The sequence below is a fragment of the Microplitis mediator genome, chromosome 6 (genome assembly GCF_029852145.1).
Source record: "Microplitis mediator isolate UGA2020A chromosome 6, iyMicMedi2.1, whole genome shotgun sequence".
Lineage (NCBI taxonomy): Eukaryota > Metazoa > Arthropoda > Insecta > Hymenoptera > Braconidae > Microplitis > Microplitis mediator.
In genome coordinates this window covers 19259470-19286398 of record NC_079974.1, presented here as the reverse complement: position 1 = coordinate 19286398, position 26929 = coordinate 19259470, and the positions used below count along the sequence as shown (strand labels likewise).

At 29.7% G+C, this 26929-nt stretch overlaps 1 protein-coding gene across 4 annotated transcripts; it reads right to left on the bottom strand.

The window, feature by feature from the left end:
• Positions 1–175: 175 nt before the first annotated feature.
• LOC130670217 (axotactin) lies at positions 176–26922 on the bottom strand. 4 transcript variants are annotated; one of them, XR_008990329.1, is made up of 28 exons: positions 26406–26921; positions 16987–17329; positions 16181–16341; positions 15374–15830; positions 14607–14775; positions 14372–14487; positions 14175–14281; positions 13013–13358; positions 12668–12945; positions 12352–12595; positions 12034–12264; positions 10436–10843; positions 10166–10360; positions 9696–10095; positions 9383–9630; positions 9038–9313; positions 8646–8845; positions 8024–8321; positions 7802–7952; positions 7565–7730; positions 7300–7477; positions 7047–7225; positions 5163–5583; positions 5021–5097; positions 4673–4807; positions 2799–2902; positions 1048–1102; positions 488–569 (listed from the first exon to the last, which is right to left on the bottom strand). XR_008990329.1 is itself a non-coding variant. In XM_057473503.1 (27 exons), the coding sequence occupies exons 2-27, from the start codon at positions 17306–17308 to the stop codon at positions 424–426; spliced, it is 5964 nt and encodes a 1987-aa protein (XP_057329486.1). In that variant the 5' UTR covers positions 17309–17329; positions 26406–26921; the 3' UTR covers positions 176–423. The 4 variants fall into 4 exon arrangements, 3 of the variants coding, with proteins under 3 accessions (XP_057329486.1, XP_057329485.1, XP_057329483.1); XM_057473503.1 differs by lacking the exon at positions 2799–2902 and having other exon boundaries at positions 176–569; XM_057473502.1 differs by lacking the exons at positions 488–569; positions 1048–1102; positions 2799–2902 and having other exon boundaries at positions 4286–4807; positions 5066–5097; positions 26406–26922.
• Between the last annotated feature and the right edge of the window lie 7 nt (positions 26923–26929).

The following is a 26929-nucleotide window of genomic DNA, read 5'->3' as shown; positions in this document are numbered from 1 at the left end:
CTTTAGATATATTTTGTTATGATCAAAAAAATAATTAATTGAACTCAGGTGCTATTCAAATAATTGCTATTAAAAAATTTAAGTTTCTCTTTAGCAGATAAAAATAAAATATAAATAAGGAAATAAAAACTAATAGGATTTCATAGAGAACGTTCTATTATTTTATTATTTTTACGTATGAACAACAAAATTATTTTTACAGATGAACAATTTTTATACAGAATTATATCGATGTCAAAAAAAAAAAAAAAAAAATTAGATGAACTTAAACTTGACTAGTTGGTATTTTTGTTCAACATAAAATTACAATATACAATTATAACTATATATATATATGTATATATATAACCAATTAATTGATCACACAAAATTCACTGTTACACATTTAATTTAACTTATTATACATTATTTAATTAAATTTAATTAATCGAGAGACAAAATAGATTCAATAGACGTTCGGCTCTTCGAATGTAATTTAGGTCCACCCAAATAACTCAGTGGATTTTCAAAAGTCCGCATATCTTCTCCCAAAAATATCGGGGTGGTATTGAGCATTTTAAATTTTCCATCTGCAAACAATCAATTCATTCATATATTTATTAAAATATTTTTTTTTCATCTCTATATGATGACGTGGAAGACCCAATTATTGACAGGGTACCAATTATTGATATTTAATTTTATTCCCATGCGAAAAAAATTTATATCCGGACAAATCTGCGTATATGAGACATATTTTTATATATGTCGCATATATGCAGATTTAATTTTCTTACCATTCTAAAAAATCAATTAAAGTTTTTTTTTTTTTATAGATAGTCGAGTGAAATTAAAATCAAAGTTTACTGTAATTATTTATGACAAAATATTTCATTGTAATTTTTTTTTTAATTGTCATAAATCATAAGTCAAAAAAGCTGATAAATTTTAATTAAAAAAATAATTTATTACTAAAATTAAATATAATGTCTAATATAGTCCTGGCATTGACAGTAATTGGGACCTTTAGCTCAATAGTTTTTACTCAAAATAAAATTATTAGAATACCTGGACTCGTTGCTTGAGATTTCGATGGTTGTCTAACTCCGAAAATGCGAATTATCTAAAAATAAAAAAATTATTTATATTCAAATTTATAAAATATTATTTATTTTCAATACATGAAGAAAAATAAGTAGAGTAATATAGCGAGAATAAGGAGAATTTATCAGTTGATAGTTATCTGACGAAAGTTTAAGATAAGAAATAAATAAAAAGTTATGATGATTAAATAATAGTGTTACATTTTGCGTTAGTATCAATAAAAGCTCACTTACTTCGGTAAATTAAACATTGCACATTAACGCACGAATTATTAAATAAACAGTATGGTATGTTTTGATTTAATGCCACTGTGTCACATTTTTATAAATAATTAATAATAGTAATAATAAAAAAAAAAAAAACATGAAATAGGGTGACTGTACCAGTAAATGAACGGTCGTTTTTTTAAATATTTGAATACAGAAGATGCGACAAAATTAGACGAAGGTCTTAAAGTCGTCAATCAAACAGCAGAGAGTATTTTCTTTATGTAATTGTGATTAAAATCTAAATTATGTAAGTAAAAATAAAGTAATGTTCATTTACTGGACCGATCACCCTTTGATAAAAAAAGCTGCGATGTGACTGGTGATCAGCATTTCAGCAGCCCAAAAAGCTCAAACATGCGATGACATGATAGAAAACACTGAGTATAATTAATTAAATAGATAGAAGTACCATTTGTGACTATGTCCCATTTTTAGACATTTAATACTTTGTTTTAATTCATTAATAAGTACACGAAAGAACTATTTTTGTTTGAAATGCTATGGTGTCTTAGTAAAGCTGGACCATGTTTGCTTCTTGCAGAAATTTAAATACACTTGCAAAAATTACTATGGCCATATTGAAATCTACAGCGATTATATAACAAATTACTGTAACCTTGGAAAATTTTACTATGGTCATAGCAATTTTTGTATGGGTTTATTTCAATTTCCATTAGGTGGTCAACAGTGTCCGGCTTTACTAAGACACTAGTATTTTATACAAGAATAATTTCCCTATGTATGAAAATAAACTCGCATTGTAATAGTGTGATAAAAGTATCTTCTCTATCCAAAAGTTGCCATAGAATCCACTCAAATGGGTCAAAAATCGCATAGAAACGAATACAAGTCTATGAGATTCTATATGACACTGAAGTTCGCCGCCGTCTGATAATTTTTTAATTTTTTTAAAAAATGACAGATTGTAAAAAAAAAAGTATTTAAAAAATTGCACCTATAGTTTTTAAAATTTTCTACATGAGCATATTTTTATTTTTTTTTTTTATTCAATCAAATTGTGGAAAAAAAATTCAAAAATTAGTAATTGTCTGCTAACTTCAGTATCATAGATTCTATGCGGGTTATCAAATTTTTCAGGGGTCCAAAACAGGGCCTAAAGAAGCCAAAAACGGTACCTCTGTCCTATATAATGATGGTATGAATGATTATGAATAATTTATAGTAACAAGCTTTTTTTGATTCATTTGTATATATTTATCTATAAGCTCCAATAAAACATGCTATAAAATATTTATTTATATATCATTCACAAAATATCGTCTTAAATTTCTAAAAAGTTATATTGTATAATTAGTTTATCAAACTTTATACTTATGTATACTGTGTTAAAATATTTATTTATTAATTTGTAAATTTTTTCAGTCAATTATTTTTTTCTTTCTTTGTAAATATTACTAAAAAAAAAAAAAAAATACTCTGTGATACCTTTTTAATTACAATTAAAACGTCTCTTGCGTTTCATCCGTTTTGGTAATGGAGTTTAATGGTATCACATTCTCTTCATTAGTCGTCTTAGACCAAGTTATTATCTGAAAAATTTTTATATCCCGATATAAAATAATACTTTTAGTTAATTGATCATCTTTCCCTTAGTTGTAATTATTTTAAATATTTTCCCCTCATTAGTTTCATTTTAAAATTTTAAATTTTTATGATTGTGATGTTGCCTTCGCTTGTAAAATTTTTTTCACCACTAAAGCTCATGTCCACATAAAATTTTTTTTATTTAATTAATAAAATCATAAGCGCATTAATTAATAATAACAATGTGTTGATTTCTTTTTTTTTGTGATGTACTGATACTAAGTGGTAATAAAGCAATTGAATGAATTAACATAAAAGATAATTGTGTTTAGTGCTTTCGGTGGGTGAGTCCAAATAAAATAAATAATCGGATGATAAAACAAAATTCTGAAAATTAAAAATCATTAACAATTTTTTTTTGTTTTTTTCATTTAACTCAGCCTTATTTTCGCTTTATCTATTGGATTTATGTACTGTAAAAAATTTTCGTATATCTGGAGTGAATGCGGAGCAGATGACTTTTTATTTAATCCTCTTGGAGTGAAATTTACTCCAAAGGGAAGTTTATTTTAATATTGAAACTCTGGTTCGGAGTAAAATTCACTCCGAAAGGGAGTTTACAGTCGACTGCCGGTTACAAGCCTGGTCTAGGGGACGTAGGGGAAATTTTTTTTGGAATTTTAGTCTTCCCACTGGCGTACACTTAGTTTTGTTCTCAATGACCCGTTATAAACCTGCTATTTTATATCATTTTAAACGTCATATTAAAATTTTTTTACGTACGCGACTAAATCGATTTTCCTGGTGCTTATAGTGCTAAAATAAATACTAATCTTTTTAGACTAATTATAATTATAATGATAACGGTATTGATTACAGTAATAATAAAAATAATAATTTTATTGATGAACTTAATACTCAATAAAATTTTTCAATTGTAACAAAAGCTTTGAATATAATTCATTATTACAATTATGAACAATAAATTATATTTTACTTAATAATGATTAAATTACTCTCCGCGATACATAGATTGTAAAACTTCCATTATTAATTTGGATATTTGTTCCTATTCTTATTTTATAATTTTGACAATTTTAACGGAGGCTCATAACGAGCTCTCGTACGAAATTATGAACGGCAAGCTTATAACGGTTAGTCGACTGTATTTTAATATTAAACTCTGAATCGGAGTGAAAAAAATCCGGTTCACTCCAAAATCACTTTGCTGTAACAACAAACTCCTTATTTACTCCGTACGCGGAGTGATTTTTCATCAAACTTCAGAACTCCGAGTGACGGAGTGAACTCGGATTCAAATAAAATCCGTAATTACTCCGAATTCACTCCCGATTTTTTACAGTGTGATGCTAATTAAAAGGACAAAATATTATTTAAATAATAAATTAGTTATTAAAATTAAAATATTAAATTTAACGTAATAGTCGTATTTATAAGTACAATTAATATTTAATTAATTGATTATTATTTTTAAATTATGATTCCATCTTTGGCACATCGAACATTTTAGCTGTTACTTTTTCGAGATACAAACTTTCTGGACGTGTTTTGTTTATTATTTCGAGGGTCGGTTCACCGAAATCCAAACTCAGAGGTCTCTGGACGGTGCCGTTTGTTGTCTCATTACCGCCGACGACAAACTCATTTGTCTTTATTTCATTGAGACCAGTTATGGAAAAGTTTGTCTCCAATAAACGTTTTCCGGGTGCGCTTGGAATACTTGGCGGAAGACGTTTTAATGCTTGATTTCTTACCGGAACCGGTTTGACGAGTACTTCGGCTTCTGTTTCCGGGCTTGAATTTTTTCCCATTTCTTCATCGTCTTCGTCTTCTTCTTCTTCTTGCTCCCGTTCTTCGAGCTCTGGCTCTTCAGTTAAATCTTCCATTGACTAAAAATTTACGAAGGAAATAAAAAAAATGCGTCATTAATTTATTGAATAATTGAATAAATTAAAATTAAAAATAGCTCTCAGAATAGTAAAAACATGCGAAGTCGAAAACTTATTTTTCATGCTTTAGTTAATAATTTAAAAGCTTAAAACATGCAAAGCATTAAACTCATACGAGTTTATTTTTAAACAAAATAAAAAAAAAATCTTTACAAATGGATTCGGTTTCGCAGGTTTCGGACCGGTGCCAGTATTTACCCCAAGTAATTCTTTCTTCTCTGATTCTTCGTCTGTAAAACAGAAAAAAAAGTCAATAAATTTTGAAAATTGACAAAAATTAATTACAATAACAGACCTTTTATAAAAACTTTTTTATCATTGGCAACATCATTTTTTGATTCTGAATTAGGGACTGATTTGTAGTCCTTAGTTCCATTAGGTCTCTTTTCATCATCGATGATGGTTTTGAATCCAACTGTTTTGACACCAGATGTACCGACAACAGTAGTAGCATAAGCCGGCTGCCATCGTTTCGAACCACCAGGAGATCCACTGCCCGAAACAGCAGCTGCCGCTAGAGCTCGTCTCCGTTTTCGATCACGTCTCGCGCTTCTTAGTACTTCATAAATGCATCCAACTACCGCCAAAACAAATACACAAACAAGTACTATAAAAATATAAGTGCCTGCGCCTTGTTCTTCTTTAGTTTCGTTGTTGTATAACGATTTGTACGGAATTCGTGCCGGTGGATCTTCTACCCAGGCTCTGTCGCGACCCTAAATACAAATGAATTATAATCATTAAATACATCAATACAGACATTGAGGGGTACCACTAGTAGTAATTTTGAAAAAATCAATTTTTTTTGCACATTTCAATACTCTGTCTTCAAAAATAACGTACTGAAATTTCAGGCGTATCTCAAATAGTTTTTGAATTACAGCCGTTTGAAGAGCAGCCGCTCATCGGTTCTCGAAACTATTTAATGCCGTAAGATGGACGGTGGAGTCGAATTTGAGATTTGCGATTTGCGATTTCCGAGGTTGGAAAGCGAGGAATAATCGTGGAAATGGATAGGAAAATCCATGATTATCCTTATCGATCTCCACACATCTTCATCCATGCTAAATGATCCCAATTTATCCTCATACATTCTCAGTAAATGGTTCAAGTTTTGTACTTGAAAATAGTAAATTTCTTATTCATTGTTTCAAATATTAATTTGAAAAAAAAAAAAAAAAAAATTAATATTTGAATTAATGGATAAGAAATTTACTACTTTCAAGTACGAAACTTGAACCATTTACTGAGAATGTATGAGGATAAATTGGGATAAATCAGGATGGATGAAGATGGGGGTGTGCCGTCAACTGATCTCAACAATTTTATACCACGACAAGTGATCCCTACAAATTGATCCCACCGACATCTGATCCCATCAATAATTGATCGTCAATTGATTTTTATCAACAACTAATTTACATAATTTAACTTTTTATATTTACATCAGTGAGTTTTAATTACTCATGTCATAGTAATTAATTAATAATTAATTATTTTATAAATTTGTCAGTGGGATCAGTTGTCCGTGGGATCAATTATCGTGTGATTATTTATCGGGGATAAGTTGTCATGGATCCGAAGATGGGTGGAGATGGATGAGGATAATCATGGATTTTCCTATCCATTTTTAAAATTTGCTGCAGTTATAACTCGAAGACAAATCATCCGATCGATTTGATTCTTATTGCAGCTTCTTTTAAATATTTCTCCATACCCTGAACCTCCAGTTTTCCGATCGAATAGAAAATTTAATTTAGCAGTCCGAAAATCATCAAATTTTCGCGCGAAATTTGAAAATTTTTTTAAAAACTCCTCTATTTTATTTTATTTCAATTTTTCTTTTCGATAGAGGGTCATGATAGGAACAATACCTTCTAGTTTAATAAACTTTTTGCTTTTTTTTTATTTTATGCACTGACGGTCGCTATCACTGCAGTAGTGGTGGCACTTTTTTTTGTAGCCTTGGGAGATTGCAAATAAATCAGTGAATTTTCAATTTTTTGGTCTAAAAATTTTATCATGTATTTCTTATATATTTTTAAAACATTGAAACATTCCATGCAGTAGTTTTCTTTTAAAAAATTCCCAAAAACCACTTTTTTTCAAGCGGTCACACTAGTGGTGTCCCTTAAAGACTAGGCTATTATCAAATATTCAATTTTCTTTGAATACTTACAACACTGTCATTTCTCGGAGGTTCAAGCCCTCGCGGCTGAGCATGAAAAACAGCGCACTGCGCACTTCTGACCCCCGCTGGAATAGATGCTCTCACTGTTTCACTTCCTTTTTTAGTAAATAACATATACTCTTCCAATGGTTTCATTATCGCGCCCCCATTAATTGAGACCACAACGTCTATAAAAAAATTAAAAATGAATAAATTTTTTCATTATCAATAATTAAATAAAATATTTAAATATTTAACTCACTACTAAGACACCCAGTGTAGCCTTTATAAGCGCTAAATCTATGGTCAGTGGTATTAAGTCCCCCTAGTTGAATTTCTGTAGCTCCAGGACTTTCATCTTCTTCCTGATGATTGCCGTTATCATCATCAGTGATACTTAGCACAGGAATCGGTAATAATTGCACGGGTTCGCGATCAATCTACAGATAATTTTAAACATTTAGTTTAACATTTACTTATTTATTTTTATTTCAATATAAATAATTTTCTTTTTTAAATAAACGCACCAGTAAAGTTGCGGTGTTATTGTCTCGTACATAATAAACACTATGTCTGGCACCGTTCAAAAAATTTCTGTCATTTAATCTCACTCCGAAAGTAGAACCTTCTCTGTCCTCTTCAAAAATCAATTGACCTTCTGAGGTCAATGCTACCAGCAGATAATAAGTTCTCCTAAAAAGATAACGATAATTGCAAATAAAGGCTGAATATTAAATAAATTACCAGTGAATTTAATGACATACTTATTTTCTGTTTGTAATAACAATAGCGCGGATGTCCGTTGACGTAAATCGTTTGTCGAAAACGCTAATTGGACCTTAACTTGTTTAACTTCGCCTTCTAATTCAAAACCTCTTTGCAAAACACTTTCTCCGCTGAAATCCGCGCCTTTTTCTGTAACATCAATTTTTTTAGATAAAAAAAATTGTAATGATGAATATACCGAAGTAAAATAAAATGAATACCGTCAGCGCAGTTTTCTCCAAAATAAGAAGTCAACTCGCAATTGCAAGAAGACTCTTGTTTGCCAAAATCTTCGGTACATATTCCGAGATTTTTACACGGCACGGCGTCACATTTCATTTGACAGTTTGGCAACACTCCTTTGCTTCCTTCGTGGTTGGCTTCACTTGCGAGATTTGGAAGATCTACAAGATATTCGCCAATCATGAGACCTCGAAGACAACCAACGTATCCTTGAATAAGATTCCCTTCTTTTCCAACCCGCAGAAGATTGTCGGGATCAAATCCTCCTAGATTTACCTAAACACGTGTCATTTATTTATTTAATTAATCTGGAAATTTACTAAGAATTTTATTTGCTGACATTGTAAAAAATTAGCGGAGTTAACGCGGAGTAAATCCGGAGTGAAATTCACTCGAAGAAGAGTTTATTTTAATATTGAGACTCCGAATCAGAGTGAATGCGGATTGAAATAAAATCCAGATCACTCAGCTGTAAAAACAAATTCCTGATTTACTTCACATGCAGATTAATTTTTTTTTAAACTCCGGAGCTCTGAGTTTAAATAAAATCCGCAATCACTCCTAATTTTTTAAAGCATAGAAAAGAAATCCAATAATTACTTGAAAGTAATCAGTTGGTGGTGCAGGTGGTCGTTGTGGCGCCAAAACTTCTTTCTCTGGATTGATCCAGGGCTTATTGGAGTAAGTGTCCAGCAGCAGTGGCACAGCATCCAGGGTAATGTTGTGATTATTGACGTGCAGAGTAGTTGAAGTCGCGCCTCTGATGATCGCAATTTGAACAGAAATCCCGGTGTTGACTCCTGTAACAATAATTAAAAGAAAAAACTATTTGAGTAATTGACATGATAGTAATGTCGATGGGTTTGGATCTTACGTCAGTCAAACTCTTCGCGTCTCTTGGAATTCGTCTAGGTAGTAGTAGTGAAGTAGTAGTAGTAGTGTAGTAGTAGGTAGTAGAAGTAGTTCCTTCGTAGAAGAAAACGGTTGCCCACCTGGATACTGGACGGTGATGTTCTTAATCTCGTTCCCGGTGTTAAATAAGTAGACAATGCTGGTCCCATTGGAAATGTAGAGATGAGCAAAGTTGTTGAGATGGTCGTTGGCATACAGGATGAGTGAGTGGGTGTCGTAAGTCCTCAGATTTATCAGGATGTTCTCCAGCAGCATACTCTTCAGCAGTAATTTCTCTTCGTCAGCCCCCGAGCCGAAGTAGTTTTTCTTCAGAAATGCACCCGGTGATGAAAACGTTAGCGCTTTGCTGTTGATGTCTGCAATTAATTAATTAATTTCATTTATTAAATTTAATAAAAGTAAATAATTATCAATAAAATATTTACTTGTTTCGCAAAATGTTCCTTGATGCGCCCACTTATTTTCACAAACGCACTCAAAGTTGCTCCAGAGTTCGACGCATCTCGCGCCATTCTGACATTTGTTGGGTTGACATGACGGCTTACAATCTTTTATTATTTCTGACAAGTGGACTGACATGTAACTGTGGATATCTAAAATTTCTCCATTGACAACCAGACCGCGGAAGCATCCAATCAGTCCTTGTCTTACTTCCGATGTTTTCAAATGCTCCCTTTAATAATTAAAAATAAGTAACTCAAGATAAAATATTTATTCTACTGTTAAATAATTTCTTACGCAGTAGCGCCGCCAATGAACATCGACCCCTCGAAAGGCCCGAATTCTTCTTCAGGCAGGAGCTCAACCATTTGGAAGTCGGTATTTATCATAAAGCGAACGTGGTAGTCATTGTAATCAATCCAAATTTTCTGCCACTCGCCGTTGTTTAATTTTCTCCGGCTCTTAACTTCCATTTCACGATTTGCTCCGGTATTGAGAGTGAAATTAAACGTAAGACGATATTCAGAAGTCAGTACGACCATAAATGACGGGTAGTTGCTACGTATAGGCGGCTGATACAAAAGAATTGCTTTTTCTCCAGTTGTACGAAAACTGAATGCTATGTCACCTTTACGCCATCCTGGCACTTCGATGTATGACTGAGATGTAGTGAAAGTAACGACATATTTTTGCGTATCTAAAAAATATTTTTAAATATTTGTTTAAAAAGTTTTTCATATTTTTTATTAAATAAAAAAAATTCATACTCGTTTCAACGCATTCTAGTGGCCCGAGTGTTATTCTGCCTTGCGCGTCTTCTTCTAGGTCTTTTTGTTGAATGAAAACCATCCCCATTATACCTAAAGAGTCAGGACTTTCATAGTAGCCTTCGTCTGAAAGCCATTTACCCGCAGAAACATCGCAGTTGCAACTCAATTCGGGATTTACGCAGGTTCGGTTCGCTAAATAGTGATTAGTAATTAATTATTTATTATTAATTGCTCTGGTATTGAAGGCTGATGGTCGATGCTACTCACTTCCGCATGGACAGGAGCCGCGATTGACGTTGCCGATGTGATCAACGATCGTTTCCTTGGAACCGAGGAACCACGTGGCGCTATGAAGATCCAAAGGCGCTTTGTAGCAGTCGTACTTGACGTACTGACTGCAGTACAGCGAATGCGAAATCAATTCTTGAAGCATTTCAGCAGTAAATTGTCGGTAAGTTATGTTGAATGAAAAATCGTCCTCTGCTATTGATCTTACGTCGACTTGAGAAGGTAAATTGTGCTCGACAATTGTTTTAGTCGCGTCTTCAATCGATTGAAACTCACATTTAACTAGCGCCGGTGGGAATCTACCGTTCCCATCTATATCGATCTTATAAACATCGTCTTGGGTGTATCCTAAAAGGGCTAATTCTTCACAGGTTTTACGGTATTGGGCTAAAAAAAAAATTTATTAATTTTTATCAAATAAATTTTACATATGTTGCAATAATTTTTTTTTCTGACTCACTATTCAAAATTTTGTGGTATGAATTTTTAAAGAGTGATTTAAGGGGATACGTTACCGGACCTCTTTCTCAGACAAATAAACGGGATCTTTGTTGCACTCGTCGAATAAATGAGAATTTTAAAACAATTTTTCTCGGAGACGAATTAGAATTTTTGAAAATACGAAATTTCTAGCCCTCTGTTAAGGGCATTCTTAGACAATGTCCCCCCCCCACCTTTTAAAAATATGCCATGACTTTCAACTGTCATAACTGTATGAAAATTTTAATAATTAATTAAAAAAAAAAAATTAAAACCTTAATTGAAAAAAGTACAATGTAGTCGTAATTTCGTTGAGATACAGAATTAAAAAAAATTACTTACAATTGATATCAATTGGGAGTTAAACAAAATTTGTTGAAAAAATTTTAGCCGCCAAAATTTAAAAATTTGAATTATAAAATTGACATGACGATTTTACTGAAATTTATTTAACGACTTTTGTTTAACTCTTAATTGATTTCAAGTGTAAATAATTTTTTTTTGTAATCTATATATCGGCGAAATTACGACTACGTTGTCCTTTTTTCAATTAGTGTTCTAATTTTTTTTTAATTAATTGATAAAAATTTGATACGCTTATGACAGTTGAAAATCATTGAAAATATTTAAAAAGTAAGAGGCACTACCTGAGAATGGCCTTAAGGTTTTAAAAAACGCCAAAGACTCTCTATTTTAGGTTTCTAGTGTTTGTTCGTGAATAAAATTGTGAATAAATTTTTTTTAGATTTATCAATTTATCAAAAAAAAATATTTTAATGCTCGCCAAAGTTTTCTAATAATTTAATTTTACTCAAAAAAATTTTCAAATATATTTATTTCAATTTTAATTAATTTTTTTTATAAATTCGCCGCGAGGAAAAAAATTTTCCAATATTTATTTGTCGATTTTTTATGAAATAAAAAAAAGACAGACATGAATTCAAAACATTCTGGATCATAAAATGAAAATCGAGCTTTTAAAATTTTAGACCCGGGCTTCAGTTTAAAAATTCTTTTTTATTTTATGATCAAATTTTGATTAGTGAGTACAGAAAAATCAATATTGCTGTGAAATATATATGTATAATATTCAATACCAAAATGACAATTTTTTCCAATGTATCCAGTGTCGCTGCAGTCACAGGTAATTTTGTTTTCTTTAACAGAACATTTTCCTCCATGCTCACAAGTATTTGGTCTCTTGCAAGGATCAACAAACTGACAATTATCCAAAGCAACTTCACCTACAACTCTCTCAGTATTTATAACATATCGCGGCTCGATAACTTCATCATTAACTTTTATATTCCTCATACAGCCAACCAAACCTGTTAGAAAACAATTAAAAACTTAATTATCTGTTTTCTAATTGACCCCATTTACTTCCCAGCAAATAAAATGTGAAAGCCATTAACCTGCGTCACTTTTGCCACTGCCAATAATGACTTTGTCACCGAGCTCAAATGTCATAGCAAACATTTTTCCCTGTTTGTGTCTGTAATCTACAATGATATTCAGCTCCCCTTTGGTGTAATTCAGCTCAACTGCATGCCAAGATGTCTTGTTATCCGGCGGAAATTTAACGGAAGATGATACAGTTATATTTTCAATTAAAACTGGAATTAACTGGAATCTCATTTCATCATTTACGAGTCTCAGCTAAAAAAATTATTAATTATTTTAAATTACACGCTTGATATTTTAATACAGCGACTGCTTCAACTAATTTACCTCCCAGTATCCGAGGCCTTGGTCGCTTTTAACGTCACCAGAAGCCACTACGGCCACTGGTTTCGAGCTTTGAAAATCAAAATTAAGCATCAGAGAATCAGTTCTGGCAATCGGCCACCAAATATGACTTCCCGCGAATGGATAAGTTATCGGAATTACATCGACATCTACTTCGTAATACTCTGGCTGAAGTACTCCGATATAATGAACCATCGGATTTGACTTTTTGAGTTCATATATAATTGACTTGTCGTTATAAAATACATACTTCAGTGCACCTAAAATATATATGTTATTAAATAATGATAAAAAATGACAAATTATTTTATTTTAAATTTGAAATACCCGCAAAATTATTGTAAGACATGAGACCCCTTTTTTTATGGAGCTCAGGACCTCCGCCGATGTAAATTTCCGGATCAATAATCATGTAATGATTATCACCAGGTATTTCAAGTACTTTACTCTCATAGTCAAGGCTTACGGTCACTTGAGAGCCATTATGGAATAATGTTAAATTATTCCAGTGATTTGAATTTACGTAATCGCCTAAGGTCGTAGTTATCTTGGAGTCATGACCAAAGTCAAGGGAAATATGAACTTTTTTGTCAATTATACTCGCTGATACATAATGAGCCGTACCATCTATCTCACCGGATGCATAAAACAGTACAGAGTCATCCCAACGTGTCTAAAAAATTTTTTAAAAAATAATATACTTATTAGACTGATTCAAAAAATCGACTATTTCTTTTTTCAGAACGAAAAAAAAAATACTGTCAATGGTTGGGCTCTTAATATTAATATTAACAACCACCTCATCGCAATTTTCAATTTCCCATTTAAATAACATGGGAAAAGTTTTTTTTTTTTTTATTTTTTGAAACAAATTGACATTTAAATGAAAATAACTAAAGAGCTTTCAGGAATTTTGAAAATTTTGTTTCAGATAAGTTGTAGGAAATAAAATTATCTACAAAAAAGGTCCTGTGACATTTTAAAATAAGTCTGAAAGTTTCGCCGGAAAAGTCAAATAATACTAAAATTTATGATACTGAAGTTAGCAGACGTCTAATAATGTTTGGATGTTATTTTAGACAGTAAATTATAAGAAAAAAAAAATTTGAAAAAATTACACCTGTAGTATTTTAAATTCTCTACAAGTGCATATTTTTAGTTTTTTTTTTTTGTAATTGATTTGTTGAAAAAAAAAATCCGAAAATTTTTAATTGTCTGCTGACTTCAGTATCATAAAATTTACTATAAATTGAACTTTGACCTCGAATAACTTTTGAAAAATCAAATTTATCAAAAAATGATAAGAGACCTTTTTTGTAGAGCGTTCAATTTTCGACTAAAATATCTATCAATTTTTCCGATACACTGATTCCCTGATGGGTGATAAAATCCCAAACTTTTAAAAAAATTTCCCATGGGAAATTTTGGAAAAAATAATCGATTTTTTTGACACGTTGTAATGTATATAGATATATTTTATTAAACGTACTTTGAACATCATACTGAGACGATTAACAGACGAATGAACTCGGTCTTTCCAATCGTAAACTCTGAAGGACACGTAAGACGACCCACGAAGTGTCAAAATTGTCGCAGCTAAAATTTAAATTATAAAATTGATTTATTACCATTTATATAACCAGTGATTGTTTTTTCTTATTAATTAAGAGCGAGATAAAAATTTACTGTAAACATCACAACGTTCTCCTTCGTATCTCGTGCCAAAACAATCACATGTCAAGCTGTTGTAATGATTGACACATTGACTGCCTATAAAACACAAGTTCTCTCTCGTCCAACATCTAGAGCAAAATCATTGAGGGATAAAATTTCAAATACTTGTACATTGATTCAATTTATTGAGGAATATGATTTATAGAGACTTATATCTATGATCTATTTTATTCAGTTAAATATTTACTTATTGATACAGCCTTCCTTTACATTCTCATGTTTCGTTGCAATTAAAGGTCTTATTGGCAATAAATCACTTGCTGATTTTCCTGAGCTTAATACCATGTCTTTAATACATCCTACAAAGGATTCAATTATATATTTAACACCGTGTAATCTTTCTTCTGAACTCAATCCTGAAAAAAAATTTATTTAGTATTAACTAATAATATTTATTATTACTCTGTAAAAAACCGGAAGTGAATTCAGATTTTAATTCAATCCGAATTGACTTCGTTACTCGGAGTTTTGGAGTTTTTACAAAAAATTACTCCGCAAGCGGAGGGATCTGGATTTTATCTCAATCCGTATTTACTCTGATTCGGAGTTTCAGTATTAAAATAAAATCCCGTTCAGAATAAATTTCACTCAGAGGGAATTAAATAAATATTCAGTCATCCGCTTCACATTTACTCCGCATTCACTCCAGATTTAATCTGCATTAACTCCGCCAATTTTTTACAGGGTACACAGAAAAAAAAGTCATTTTGAGTCAAGAAAATATTCTGAACGACAAACGTTTTCGGGAACCAAGTCAAGATTTTCTTGAGCCAAGAGAATTTGTCTTGGTTAAAAAAAATTCGTCTTAGTCGGAGAAGATTTCTACTTTATCTGAGAAAATTTAGGTTTCCAAAAAAATTTTCTTGAATCAAGAATATTTACCTTCGGTCGAAAATTTTTTTTTCTGTGTATGTATTAGTAAATTTTAAATATAAATTTGGACTGAAAATTTACCTCCGATGAGAACGACGGAAGCAAGATCTTCAGATACTCCGTAATTAATTACACGTTCAAGTACTTCAAGAGTCGTTTCTTCTTGTTTATCATCGACCCGGGCTATTAGTTTAGCGCCGTGGACGTCAATGCGCACTAAGACACTGTGCCATTCGTCCCGGTTGAGACCTTCACCGACAGTTAAGCTTGTGGAGGCTTTGCCAAACACATGAACAACTTTAAGTTGCCCTTTTTCTACGATAACATACAGCGCATAAGGATCCAAACTTTCTGGGCGATCCTTCACGCTGTGATAGACTAACAGCCCATGGGGTAGCTTCGTACGAAATTGAAATGATATCTCGCGACATAGTCGGAGTTGAAATGTTTTTATACCGCTTCCGTCTAATTGAATGAATGTGTTGCTTTGGGCGAACATGAATGTTTTTTCGTAACCAGATTCCATGAACGTTAATTCCTAAATCAAATATTTTATTTGGTAATAATTATTAAAAAATTATTGATTTCAATGATGAAAATAATTTGAAGATTAATAGTAGAAATTTTTAAATAATTCAAATACAGGATGGGTAAAACGGACCTCAAAAGAAAAAATGCCGATTAAATTTTTTTTTTCACTTATTCTTTTTTTTTTTATGACTCATTAATTAATAAAAAACAAAAGTTTTTAATTGGAGATCTTTACAAAAACATTTTTGGAGCTGATTTCACATTTTTGAATTTTAGGTAGCCAAATAAAGTCTGATTTCTTTAAAGAAAATCAATTTTGAAACAGTGTGTTATTTAAATAAATAATTATAATAATACCTTTCCTCTTTTGTGCTTTGGCACCGGTGGTCTTGTTGGCTCTGGAGGTATAAATGTAGGTGGAGGAGTACTTGGTGTTGTAGTCGGAGGAGTACTTGTCGTTGTAGTGCTGGTTGTAACAAAAACACTTCCTTTTGTTACCATATAAGACGGTAGGGTATCTATATAATAAGAAAAAAAAGCAATTACTACACCATAGTTATGTTTAAAATAATATCACGTCACTAATTCCAAAAAGACTTATATTTTTGTACGCCCTTTTGGCTTTGGTCACTTAGTTTAAAACCCATAGGGCGTATAATTTTTTTTTAAATTGCAAATCGTTCTTTTGAAGCTGAAAATTAAAAAAAAATTGAGAGCCAAAAGGGCGTATAATTTAAACCAATGCTCTTTTGGCTTTCAAAATTTTTTTTTTCAATTTTTAGCTATAAATTAAATTCACAAAACGATTGGCAATGAAAAAAACATTATACGCCCTATTGGTTTTAAACTTAGTAACTAAAGTTAAAAGGGCGCATACAAATATAAGTCTTGGAATTAGCAACGCGATATTTTGCTTTTAATGACTAATAAAATTAGCAAAAAAAAAGATGATCCTGAAGTTAGCAGACATTTGAAAATTTTTTAATTTTCGTATTACAAATCAGTTGTAAAAAAATAAAATAAAAATATGCACATGTAGAAAAATTAAAAAACTACAGGCGCAATTTTTTCAAATATTTTTTTTTCATGTTTTATCATCTAAAAAAAAATTCCAAAAGTTATTAGACGTCTGCTAACTTCAGTATCATAAAAAAAGTCCTTACAATTTGGACCACCGATACAGTAATGAAGGCATTCGAGTTGCGAATTGAATCTGTTTTCGTTTCCTAAACAGCCTCCGTAAACAAAAGTCCGGCATTTGTTCTCCGCTTTGTTGAATGTCCATTTGTGAATATAATACTTGCAAGGACCCGTATCCGTTTTTACTAAGCACCGATCGGGTAATGTACGTCTTGTTGTCGTTGCTATTATTTCTGTTTCGTCGATCAATTCCATTTCTGACGAGTCTGTAATACTTGGCTCCACTTTCAGTATTACGCTCAACAGACTCAGGATCATTAAGACCCCCCTCGATTGTTTCGTCATCGTTCTTCATTCGTTGATATTCTTTAAAACAAACAAAAAAAAAAAAATCAAACGATCAATTATCATCAATATATTTTTTTTATACATCATCATTTATTATTACAATTAAAAAATAATGCGCATGACTTCTGAACTCTGAATTTTAGTGTCTCTACTAGTACTTTCTTTTCCTTTTATTGTCACCAAAAAAGGCTGAGTCATTAAAAAAAAACCAAAGCTTCGCAGTTAGAGTCGTGCAGGTAATCTCAATGCATTAGAAATTCCAAATGGCTGATTCGAGTAGCCGTATCCGTTGCTGTTGTACAGCAACCAAACGAAAAAAAATAAATTCCAAAGTTCATTCTTACTGATCATTGATAAGACATGCACGTGTCTAAGGGTCTAAAGAAATAACTACATCTGTGCCTTTAGTTATTTTTAAGAATTTTAAAAACTAAATTTTCCTTGTACATATTAACATCTTTTTGGTATTCTGGACCTGTCACACATAAATTTTACAATACATAGAAAATAAAACAACAACACCCACGTACTGAAGGGACAGTCCCAAAAGTTAAGAGAGGATTAACTCGTTAGCATGTTGCTTCCGGTGTTTCTTAATTCCTTAATTCAATTTAAGGATTAAATGGTATATATGTATATATTTGTATAAGTATGAGTAACTCATAGATGTTTATTTACGATTGCCAGTTATAAATTTATGACTTCCTTATATATAGTAATGCAACTTTTCAAAAATACCGATCGCTATCTTTATTGTAATCGGAAGCTTGTATTTAGAATTAACAACACGTTTAGATAATAGATTAAATACTCTAGATATTTTTGTTTATAATACGCGGTATTATTGTTATTATTAATGCAACACCGTAATATAGAACGGATTGATAAAAATAATAATAAAGTAAATATTAATCGTTATCTGGCGAGATAAAATAATACACACAGATAAATTGTTATCGAGTTAGAAATAAGTAATAAGGTATATATTTATGAAAGACAAGAAGACCCGCACAATGTTTCATATATATATTTTTTAAAAATTTTAAATGACAGTTGTTCATTCGGCACATATATTATATTTACTGTAACCATGGATTGATAAGAGGTGATAAGGATCCCTGGCCTCGAGGGCACAGCAGCGATTCGATTATTCTCTCTCTGGGATTATAAATATTGTGGGTTGTGTATTGTGTATATAGTATTTATTCCCATAACGGATAAAATTCATTCTTAGGTATAAATACTACTATACTACTATTCATAATGCATTAGAATAAATGATTATGCGGAATTGTTATTTATTATCATTGTTATTATTTTTTTTTTATTGTATAGCCGGTTTTAATTTATTCAGAAATAGTTGGATGGGTGAGTACACGAAGAAAATTTTATTATCTACGATACTAAATTTTTAATTTCGATTATTTGAAAATGATCCTGAAGTTAGCTGACAATTAAAAATTTTAGGATTTTATTTTGAATAATTAAATTTGAAAAAAAAAAGAAACTGAAAAAATGCACATGTAGAAAATTAAAAAGACTATAAGTGCAACTTTTTTAAATATTTTTTTTTTGGTAATTTTTCGTTTTTTAAAAAATCCAAAAATTATTAGACGTCTAACTTCAGGATCATGAAATTAACAGACCTTTAACAATTTCCGGATGTTTTTTAACAAATCAATTAAAAAAAAAGAAAACTAAAAATATGCACATGTAGAAAATTAAAAAAACTATAAGTGCAATTTTTTAAAATTAATTTCACTCCGAGGGGATTAAATAAATAAACAGTCATCCGCTTCGTATTCACTCTGAATTTACTCCAGGTTCACTCCTCTAATTTTTTACAGTGTACCTATCACAAATTATAATTGTTACAATCGAAGATGGTAACTGTTACCATTCAAGATTGTAAAAATTTTGAAACAAAAAATAGGGTAAATTTATCCAAATTTAAGTCTATATTTTAGCTATGTACATTTTGTCCTTAAACAATTAAAATAAGTACACAGAAAAAAAGGATTTCTTGGCGCAAAAAACTTTTACTCACGTCAAGAAAATTTTTACTTGTCCTAAGAAATTTTTCGCATTATGAAGTGAAGACGAAAATTTTCTTGGGGCGCGAAAAAATTTTTGGGGCAAGAAAAAATCTTTAGTCCTGAGAAAATTTCATTTTCATTTCATAATGCAAATTTTTTCTTGTTCCAAAAAGTCCTTCTTTTCTGTGTAATAATGCAATCGTTCAAGTCCGAATATAATAAAATTTTCCAAATATTGGAGCTGTTATTGATAACTTAAAATAATTGATGATCATCAAAACAACAATCATTCCAGCATTAAGTGAAATTCATCATATCCACAGTTAAACAAAGAGAAAATTATATCTAGACAGGCTTCAGACTATAACACCGATATTTAAATTCTTTATTAGTTTAGATAGTAATTATTATTTAGGCTGATGGTAACTATTATCGTCAGGTTATTAAGAGTTACAACGTGATAGTTATTATCAGTTAAGATCATAAAAGTTATAATTTTTGATTACCATCAATAATTGTAGATTTTGCCATATAGTTGGTACACTGAAAAAATTAAATAATAGGAATTACTATCTAGTTATGGTAAAATTTTTGACCATCAATCCGATAGTAGTGAATACTATCAGATGATTGTATAAATCATCTAGATTGTAACATTCACCATATTTATAGTAATTGTTACAATCTAGATGATTTATACAATCATCTAGATGGTATTCACTACTATCCGATTGATGGTAAAAAATTTCACCATAACTAGATAGTAATTCCTATCATTTAATTTTTTCAGTGTAGATACTGCAATTCAGATCGATTATTTAATAATTTAAACGATATTCACTATCCATTGCAGTTTCAAAATTTTACTATAACTAGATGATGACCTTACTATAAAATTTTCTTCGTGTATTCATCTGATAAATTATAATAAATGATTATACGAAATTGTTATTTATTTTTCTTTTCATTGTATTGCCGGTTTAAGATTTATTCAGAAATAGTTGGATGGGTTAGTATCCATTCTTCGGAGTTTAAAAAAATATTGTGGTACTATACTACTGTGTATACCCTACGGACGTGTTGTTGTGATAAAATCATCAGGGGAATTACTGGACTCTGAGTTGTTAAATAAGTATTGCTTGCCGCTCCTTACTCATGAAATAAACATGGGCCAATCTTTGTACGGTAAAGACTCGAGTTAAGAGTTAAGGTATGGGATGGGAGTATGGTAGTTAAAGATTAGATAAAAATTATTGAGTATGAGATGTTATGGTTGAGGGATAAATAAAGAAATAGAAGTAATAGATAAAAATTACAATATAAAAAATAGTGTGAGAATAAAATCGCGAGGGTAAAGTAAAAATTTAAATGTCAGACTGTAGAGGAGAGAATGGAATGGAGAAGAAGGATGTCCACGGGACGAATGGACAGCCTCTTAATAGGTTACTCACGACGAGTCATGTGAGTCAATTTTCTCTTGGCGTGCCAGGCCCTTCCTCAGATGCCCGTCAATTGAATCCGAGGTTACATACATGGGTTACAAGATAGTCTGTTGCTCTTTTTTATATGTAGACTATGACTCGGTGTCTTTTAATCGCTTTGTCAAGCTCTTTTGCTTCCGAGGAATCAATTTTGACTGCCACTACTTCCGTTAAACTTTTTATTTATTTTATTGTTTTGATCATTTAATAAGATTGGTTTCATTTTTAACTAGGACATATGACTGTAATTTATTTGGTCAATAAAAAATTTTATTTTTTTATTTATAACAAATAAATTAATTTCAAAATTCGTCTATAAAATAAAAATAAATTTTTTATTTAAATTTTAGTTTTAATAAAAAAAAAAATGTAAAATTTTCATGATCCTGAAGTTAGCAGACAATTGAAAATTTTTGGATTTTTTTTTAACAAAATTTGAAGAAAAAAAAAACTAAAAATATGCACATGTAGAAAATTTAAAAGACTACAAGTGGACTTTTTTTTAATATTTTTTTTTTTATAATTCATCGGCTTAAAAAAAATCCAAAATCTGATCAAAGAAAATTTTTTTCAATCGCATTAAAAATAATTTTCATTTAAAGTCCGATAAAATTATGTTTTTTTTTTTTCTTTACAGTAATTGAGCATTTGGTTTCGCGAAACTTTTCTTTATATATATTGTAGATAATTAATATTAATTTCTTCTAATGAATATTAATGTGTTTTAGCAAATAACTTTTGTTAATTTATTTAATACTGATCAATAAATAAATAAAAATTTATTGTATTTTCATAATTAATTATTTCCATTTAAGTAAAGCGGCCTTGTTTGTTTGATCAGGTGTTATCAAAATATGAATTATTGCTTTGACATAAATAAACGATATACTATCGTCATTTAATAATAGAATTAATTAAATATAAATATTAATTTATTAAATATTAATTTATTAATTAATTAACAAATAAACAATTAATTTTTTCAAATTTTAATTATTTCAATGCCCTAGACGCGATTAGACTGATTGATCTTCAAATCTAATCAGTTTTAAGTCGTGAGATAATTTTGTTTACATACTTATGACATATAATACATACATATTTATCTATACATTCATTTATCTGCTAAGAAAAAATTTTCCCTAACGTCGGAATCATTATTTACTTTTTTTGAAATTTTGTATATTTAGCGGGAAATTTAAAATGTAAGTTTTATCTAAAAATCAAATATTATTATTAGAAAAAAAAAAAGATCAAATGTCCCTAAAAAAATATTATTTTTTTTCGGATTTATAGAAATTCAATAAGAAAAGAAAAAGTATCGAGTATCGGAAAACGACTTTGAAAAGGGTAAATAAAACCTTGAAAAATACGTGCGTGGTCCAAATGATGATAGATTTGTCGACAGGAAGTGACGTCAAGAAGTCGTTTGTACATAATATTTAATATAGAGGGTAGAGTTGTCTGACCAAGACAATTGTTATATTGTTATTTAAAATATCAGTTAATAAATATATACCTTAGTTTCAAAAGACCGTAACTTACTCGGCTGCCAAATTTCAAAACACAGTAAGTGACAAATTTTTCGAAATCGTTTTTTTAGTATTTTTAGTTCCAGTAGAGTCTTGTGAACATGATTCGATGCATATTTCAAAAATTTTATTTTTGTCAGTTACTGTGTTTTTAAATTGGGCAGCCGGACTAATTTTTGAATTTTTTTTTTCGTGAAATTCAAATTAGGAGATCATTTTTCCGTAAATTAATAATACTTTGAGAAAAAAAACTTTCGTAAGAACAATATTTTCTCGGGTAATAAATTGATATAAATTATTGTATTATTAATTTCATATTTAACGCGAAGAATGATTTTTTTGATGATCCTGAAGTTAGCAGATAATTAGTAATTTTCGGATTTTTTTTTCACCAAATCAATTACAAAAAAACAAAAACTAAAAATATGCACATGTAGAAAATTTAAAAAACTACAAGTGCAATTTTTTCAAAAATTTTTTTCTTTAAGTTTATCGTCTAAAAAAAAATTTAAAAATTATTAGACGTCTGCTAACTTCCGTATCATTTTTTTTGACAGAAGAAAATCACTATTTTGAAAAAAAATAAGATCAGCATTTTTTGAAATGAACTGAGGTTTCTTCGATTAAGAAAATGACTGAATGAAATCTTCAAATTTTGAACTAAAAATATATTAAATAGCATAATTTCTATGGTAAAAATATACAATACTTCAAAAGTTTTTTATCTTTCAGTGTACGGTCAATTGGGACCAACCAATTATTCATTATACCGACAAACTATTAATTTGAACACTTAACTTAATAATGTAATTATCAATATCATATATTATATTATTATTGATGAATACGATCTACAACGTACATGTGCACACGAATGTTATCCACGCTGTCGATGGCTGAATGCTTTGTCCATCAGCAAACCAGACAGTAATTTATTAATGTTACTCTCCGACTGTACCATGTCATTCTCTGTCGAGCAACAACAACCTCTAAGTTATTCATCCCAGTTTATTGACTTTCATTGCGAGATCTCAGCAAGTTACCCAAGTATTTTTTTCCCCATTTTTATTGCAACTACAAGCAGTATTATTTTATTGATTTATTAATACGATCATCATCGACAAAACTGATAGGTCTCATTGCCCATTGCTCCGATCATACAAACACAAATTTAGTTCACAGTACATCTGTGTAATGTCAAAGTCCAAGTGTCAATCTTCGGTCCGTCTAATTATTGACACTTTAATAAAAAATTATACATTGTACATACGAGGACTTGTATGACAATCTGGTCAAGTGTACAATTAAATATAATCATACAGTCCTTGTACTCTCTTTGCTCCCTTTACTTTGTTTTGCTCAGTGTGCCAGTCCAGGCTGTGGCCTTCTTTCGCCACCCGAATCAATATATCGAGCCCGAGTGCCCTGGTTACCAGCTCCTACCTTTCGGTGTCATGAATAGACACAACCCGATGTCTATACATATTAATAATAAACAATTTTACTATTTATTAATTAAAATAATTTACTATTTTTAATACAACAGAAATTAACAAACAAAAGTTTTTTTTTTAAAGTTATCAAACTTTATTTATTTTAAGCTCATCAGTGATATTTTTATCCTCTAAAAAATTGTATTTATTTAAAAAATTTTTTTTTTTTAATAGAAAATAAATTTGTCACTGTTCATTGGTGCCTGATAAATAGGAAGTAATAAATAAAATGTAAATAAAAAAGTAAATCGCCATAACCAGTTGATTTAAGAAAATCTCTGGAGCAAATGAACCGACAGAAAGTGACGAGTCTGATCATTTGTCCAGCGGAAGTTGCCCGTGCAAATTGAAAGAGACAAGAGTAAGCATCAAGTACCATACCTACACTACCATCAATAACGACTTAACTATATATGTATTTATGTATATATGTATATATACTACATCAATTACTCTATACTACGGACTACAGTATCCTCGACACGTGAGATGAATTTAATCGTGATGCGTATGCCTTTAAGAGTTCTCAAAGCCTTCTTTTTAAAATGTCTTATAGCTTAGCATCGTCCATTCAATGATCGTGACGGTACTTTTAACAAGGATCACGACCAGGCGGCAATCTTTTGTTCACCAGGACAATAACATCACGGCACGCGACACTTCATCCGTAGATTGTTGATAGATAAAATTTAAACGATGACGAATTGTTAAAGAAATAAAATTTTTTGTGTGTACAGAAAAATAAATATTAAAAAGAAGGTAAATAATGATACGGACACATGAGGTAAAAAAAATCAAATTTTTTATTTCACAGAAAAACAGGATATCCTGGGACAAGAAAAATTTTTTCTCGTCTTATAAAATTTTTTCTTGACTTAAGAAAATTTTTGTTTTCAATTCATAATGCAAAAAATTTTTTGCGCAAAGAAATCCTTCTTTTCTGTGTACAGCATAAATTTACACGGAAAAAAATGATGCTCAAAATTTTAATAGTTTGTAGTTTATTTTTGACTTAAAATTAGTATATTCGATACTAATATCAAACCAGGATCATTATATATTACAAAATGGCTATTATTTATATTAAAATTTGATACACATAGAAGAGCAAAATTTGTAATTTCGTATATTAAAATTAATATGAAAAAGAATGGATAAATTGGTATCTACAGTTATTTATTACTATTCAAATAAACATAGAAAAACTTAAAAAATTTACCACTTATTTGATTTATGTATATAATAAATTAATTTATAATAACAAATAAATAACATTTTATACTAATTATTAGTCAATGGGATAGAACTTATAAAATAAGAGTTAAAAGTTTTCAGTATTTTTATGAGCAAAAAATCAGTATCTAGTATACTAATTTTTCATTTTATTATTTACCACTTATCCGATTTATGTATATTGTAAATTAATTTATAATGATGAATAAATGATATTTTAAGCTAATAATTGATCAGTGATATCGAATTTATAAAATAAAAGTTAGTAACTTTTGCAATTTTTGGCTGGAAAAATCAGTATCTAAGATAGCAATTCTTAATTTGACCAGTCATTACTTTTTAATAGATGTATGCCATAAATTAATTAATTTTCACTAACAAGTCACGTATTTATATACCTAAAAGTAATAATATTTACTTACTTTTTAAAATAATTGATAGTAGTTTTTAGGAATCTACAAAAATTAGTAAACTACTTTGCATTAACTACATAATAGTACTAATTATTGATAACAGATTCCACTTTTTACTATTATTTATTAATTTTTAATATTCTGTTTTTTCCGTGTAAAATTATCAACATGTGACTCAGAGTCATATGTTAAGACTTTCTTTATACTCTTAAGATTGTTATTATCGTAATTGTTTAAAAAAGTACACATAAGTGTATTTATTTATTTACAATAAATTATAAAATAAAATAATATGAAAGTAGTTTGATAAATAAATCGCGACATGAAGTCGCGTGACCGGTTGCTAGAGCACGTGTTCTCTTGCTTTCAGTGGCTACAATTTTAAATTTCTTATGTGAAATTGTTTACTTATACTCAACTCATGCAGAATATAATTTTATAATTGATGTGTAATTTTTTTTGAATCAATTAATAATTAACTGTTTTAATTAACTTGTTAATGCGATCAATAAATAAATGTTTGTCTTAATTACGACGACTGTAAATTACTTGTACTGAAAATATTTTAAATAACGCACGTAATTAGGATGTTAAATCACTGATGAGTTGATTAATAAACCACTGTATGTGTCTATTGCGTGCTTAACTACTCGATTGCACGAATTATATATGATGTACAAGATAATTCATAGTTTTGACGGTCATTTTGATTACTATTTATTCTTTTAAGTTACTTTATTATTTAATTAAAATAATCGAAACAATTTTTTTATTTAAAAACTTTTTTTTTTCTTAATTTAATGGATTATCTTAAAAAATTATTTTATTTCCGTTTTATTTTTATTGATCTCATTTTAATTTGCATACTTTTTTTTTTAATTATTATTTTTAAAAATAATTACTTACGACGTCATGCGATACAATGAGCCTGGTCTCTTATTATTATAAATTTTAAATAAAGTCACTGGAGATCGATGGAGCAGAAAAAATAGACACATTCACAATTCATATCATAAAATTTTAACACTTAAAAATAGTTTATATATATATATTTATTTTTTAAAAATATATCTTAAGTTATATGAATTTTGTTTAAATATATCTGTACTTATATATATGTATATAACACTAAACACTATTTTAAAATTTAATTTAAATGTTAATACTCGTAATTATCGAACACTAGTGTAAAGTAAATAATTATTTTTAAAAAATTAATTGATCAGCTCCAAAAATATTTTATTTATATTCAAAAAATTTTTCAGTTTTTATTTAAAATTACGTTCGATTGAAACTTTTCACTGTCAATTAGACAATTAAAAAAAAGTGTAATAACAAATTGATTGATCAGAGCTCGCGAAGCAAGTGCGCGGCGCGACGAAATCGCGCTCACGACTGACACATCTTTGAAGCGTTGCGTCTATCGTGCA

Excerpts from the sequence above, each read along its gene's own strand:
- LOC130670217 (XM_057473500.1), bottom strand. The coding sequence starts at position 17,308 with ATGACGAAACAATCGAGGGGGGTCTTAATGATCCTGAGTCTGTTGAGC. Across the intron at positions 5,584-7,046 it reads CTCCGAGAAATGACAGTGTT|GGTCGCGACAGAGCCTGGGT; the intron begins GTAAGTATTCAA and ends ATTTGTATTTAG. Across the intron at positions 4,808-5,020 it reads CTGCGAAACCGAATCCATTT|TCAATGGAAGATTTAACTGA; the intron begins GTAAAGATTTTT and ends GTAAATTTTTAG.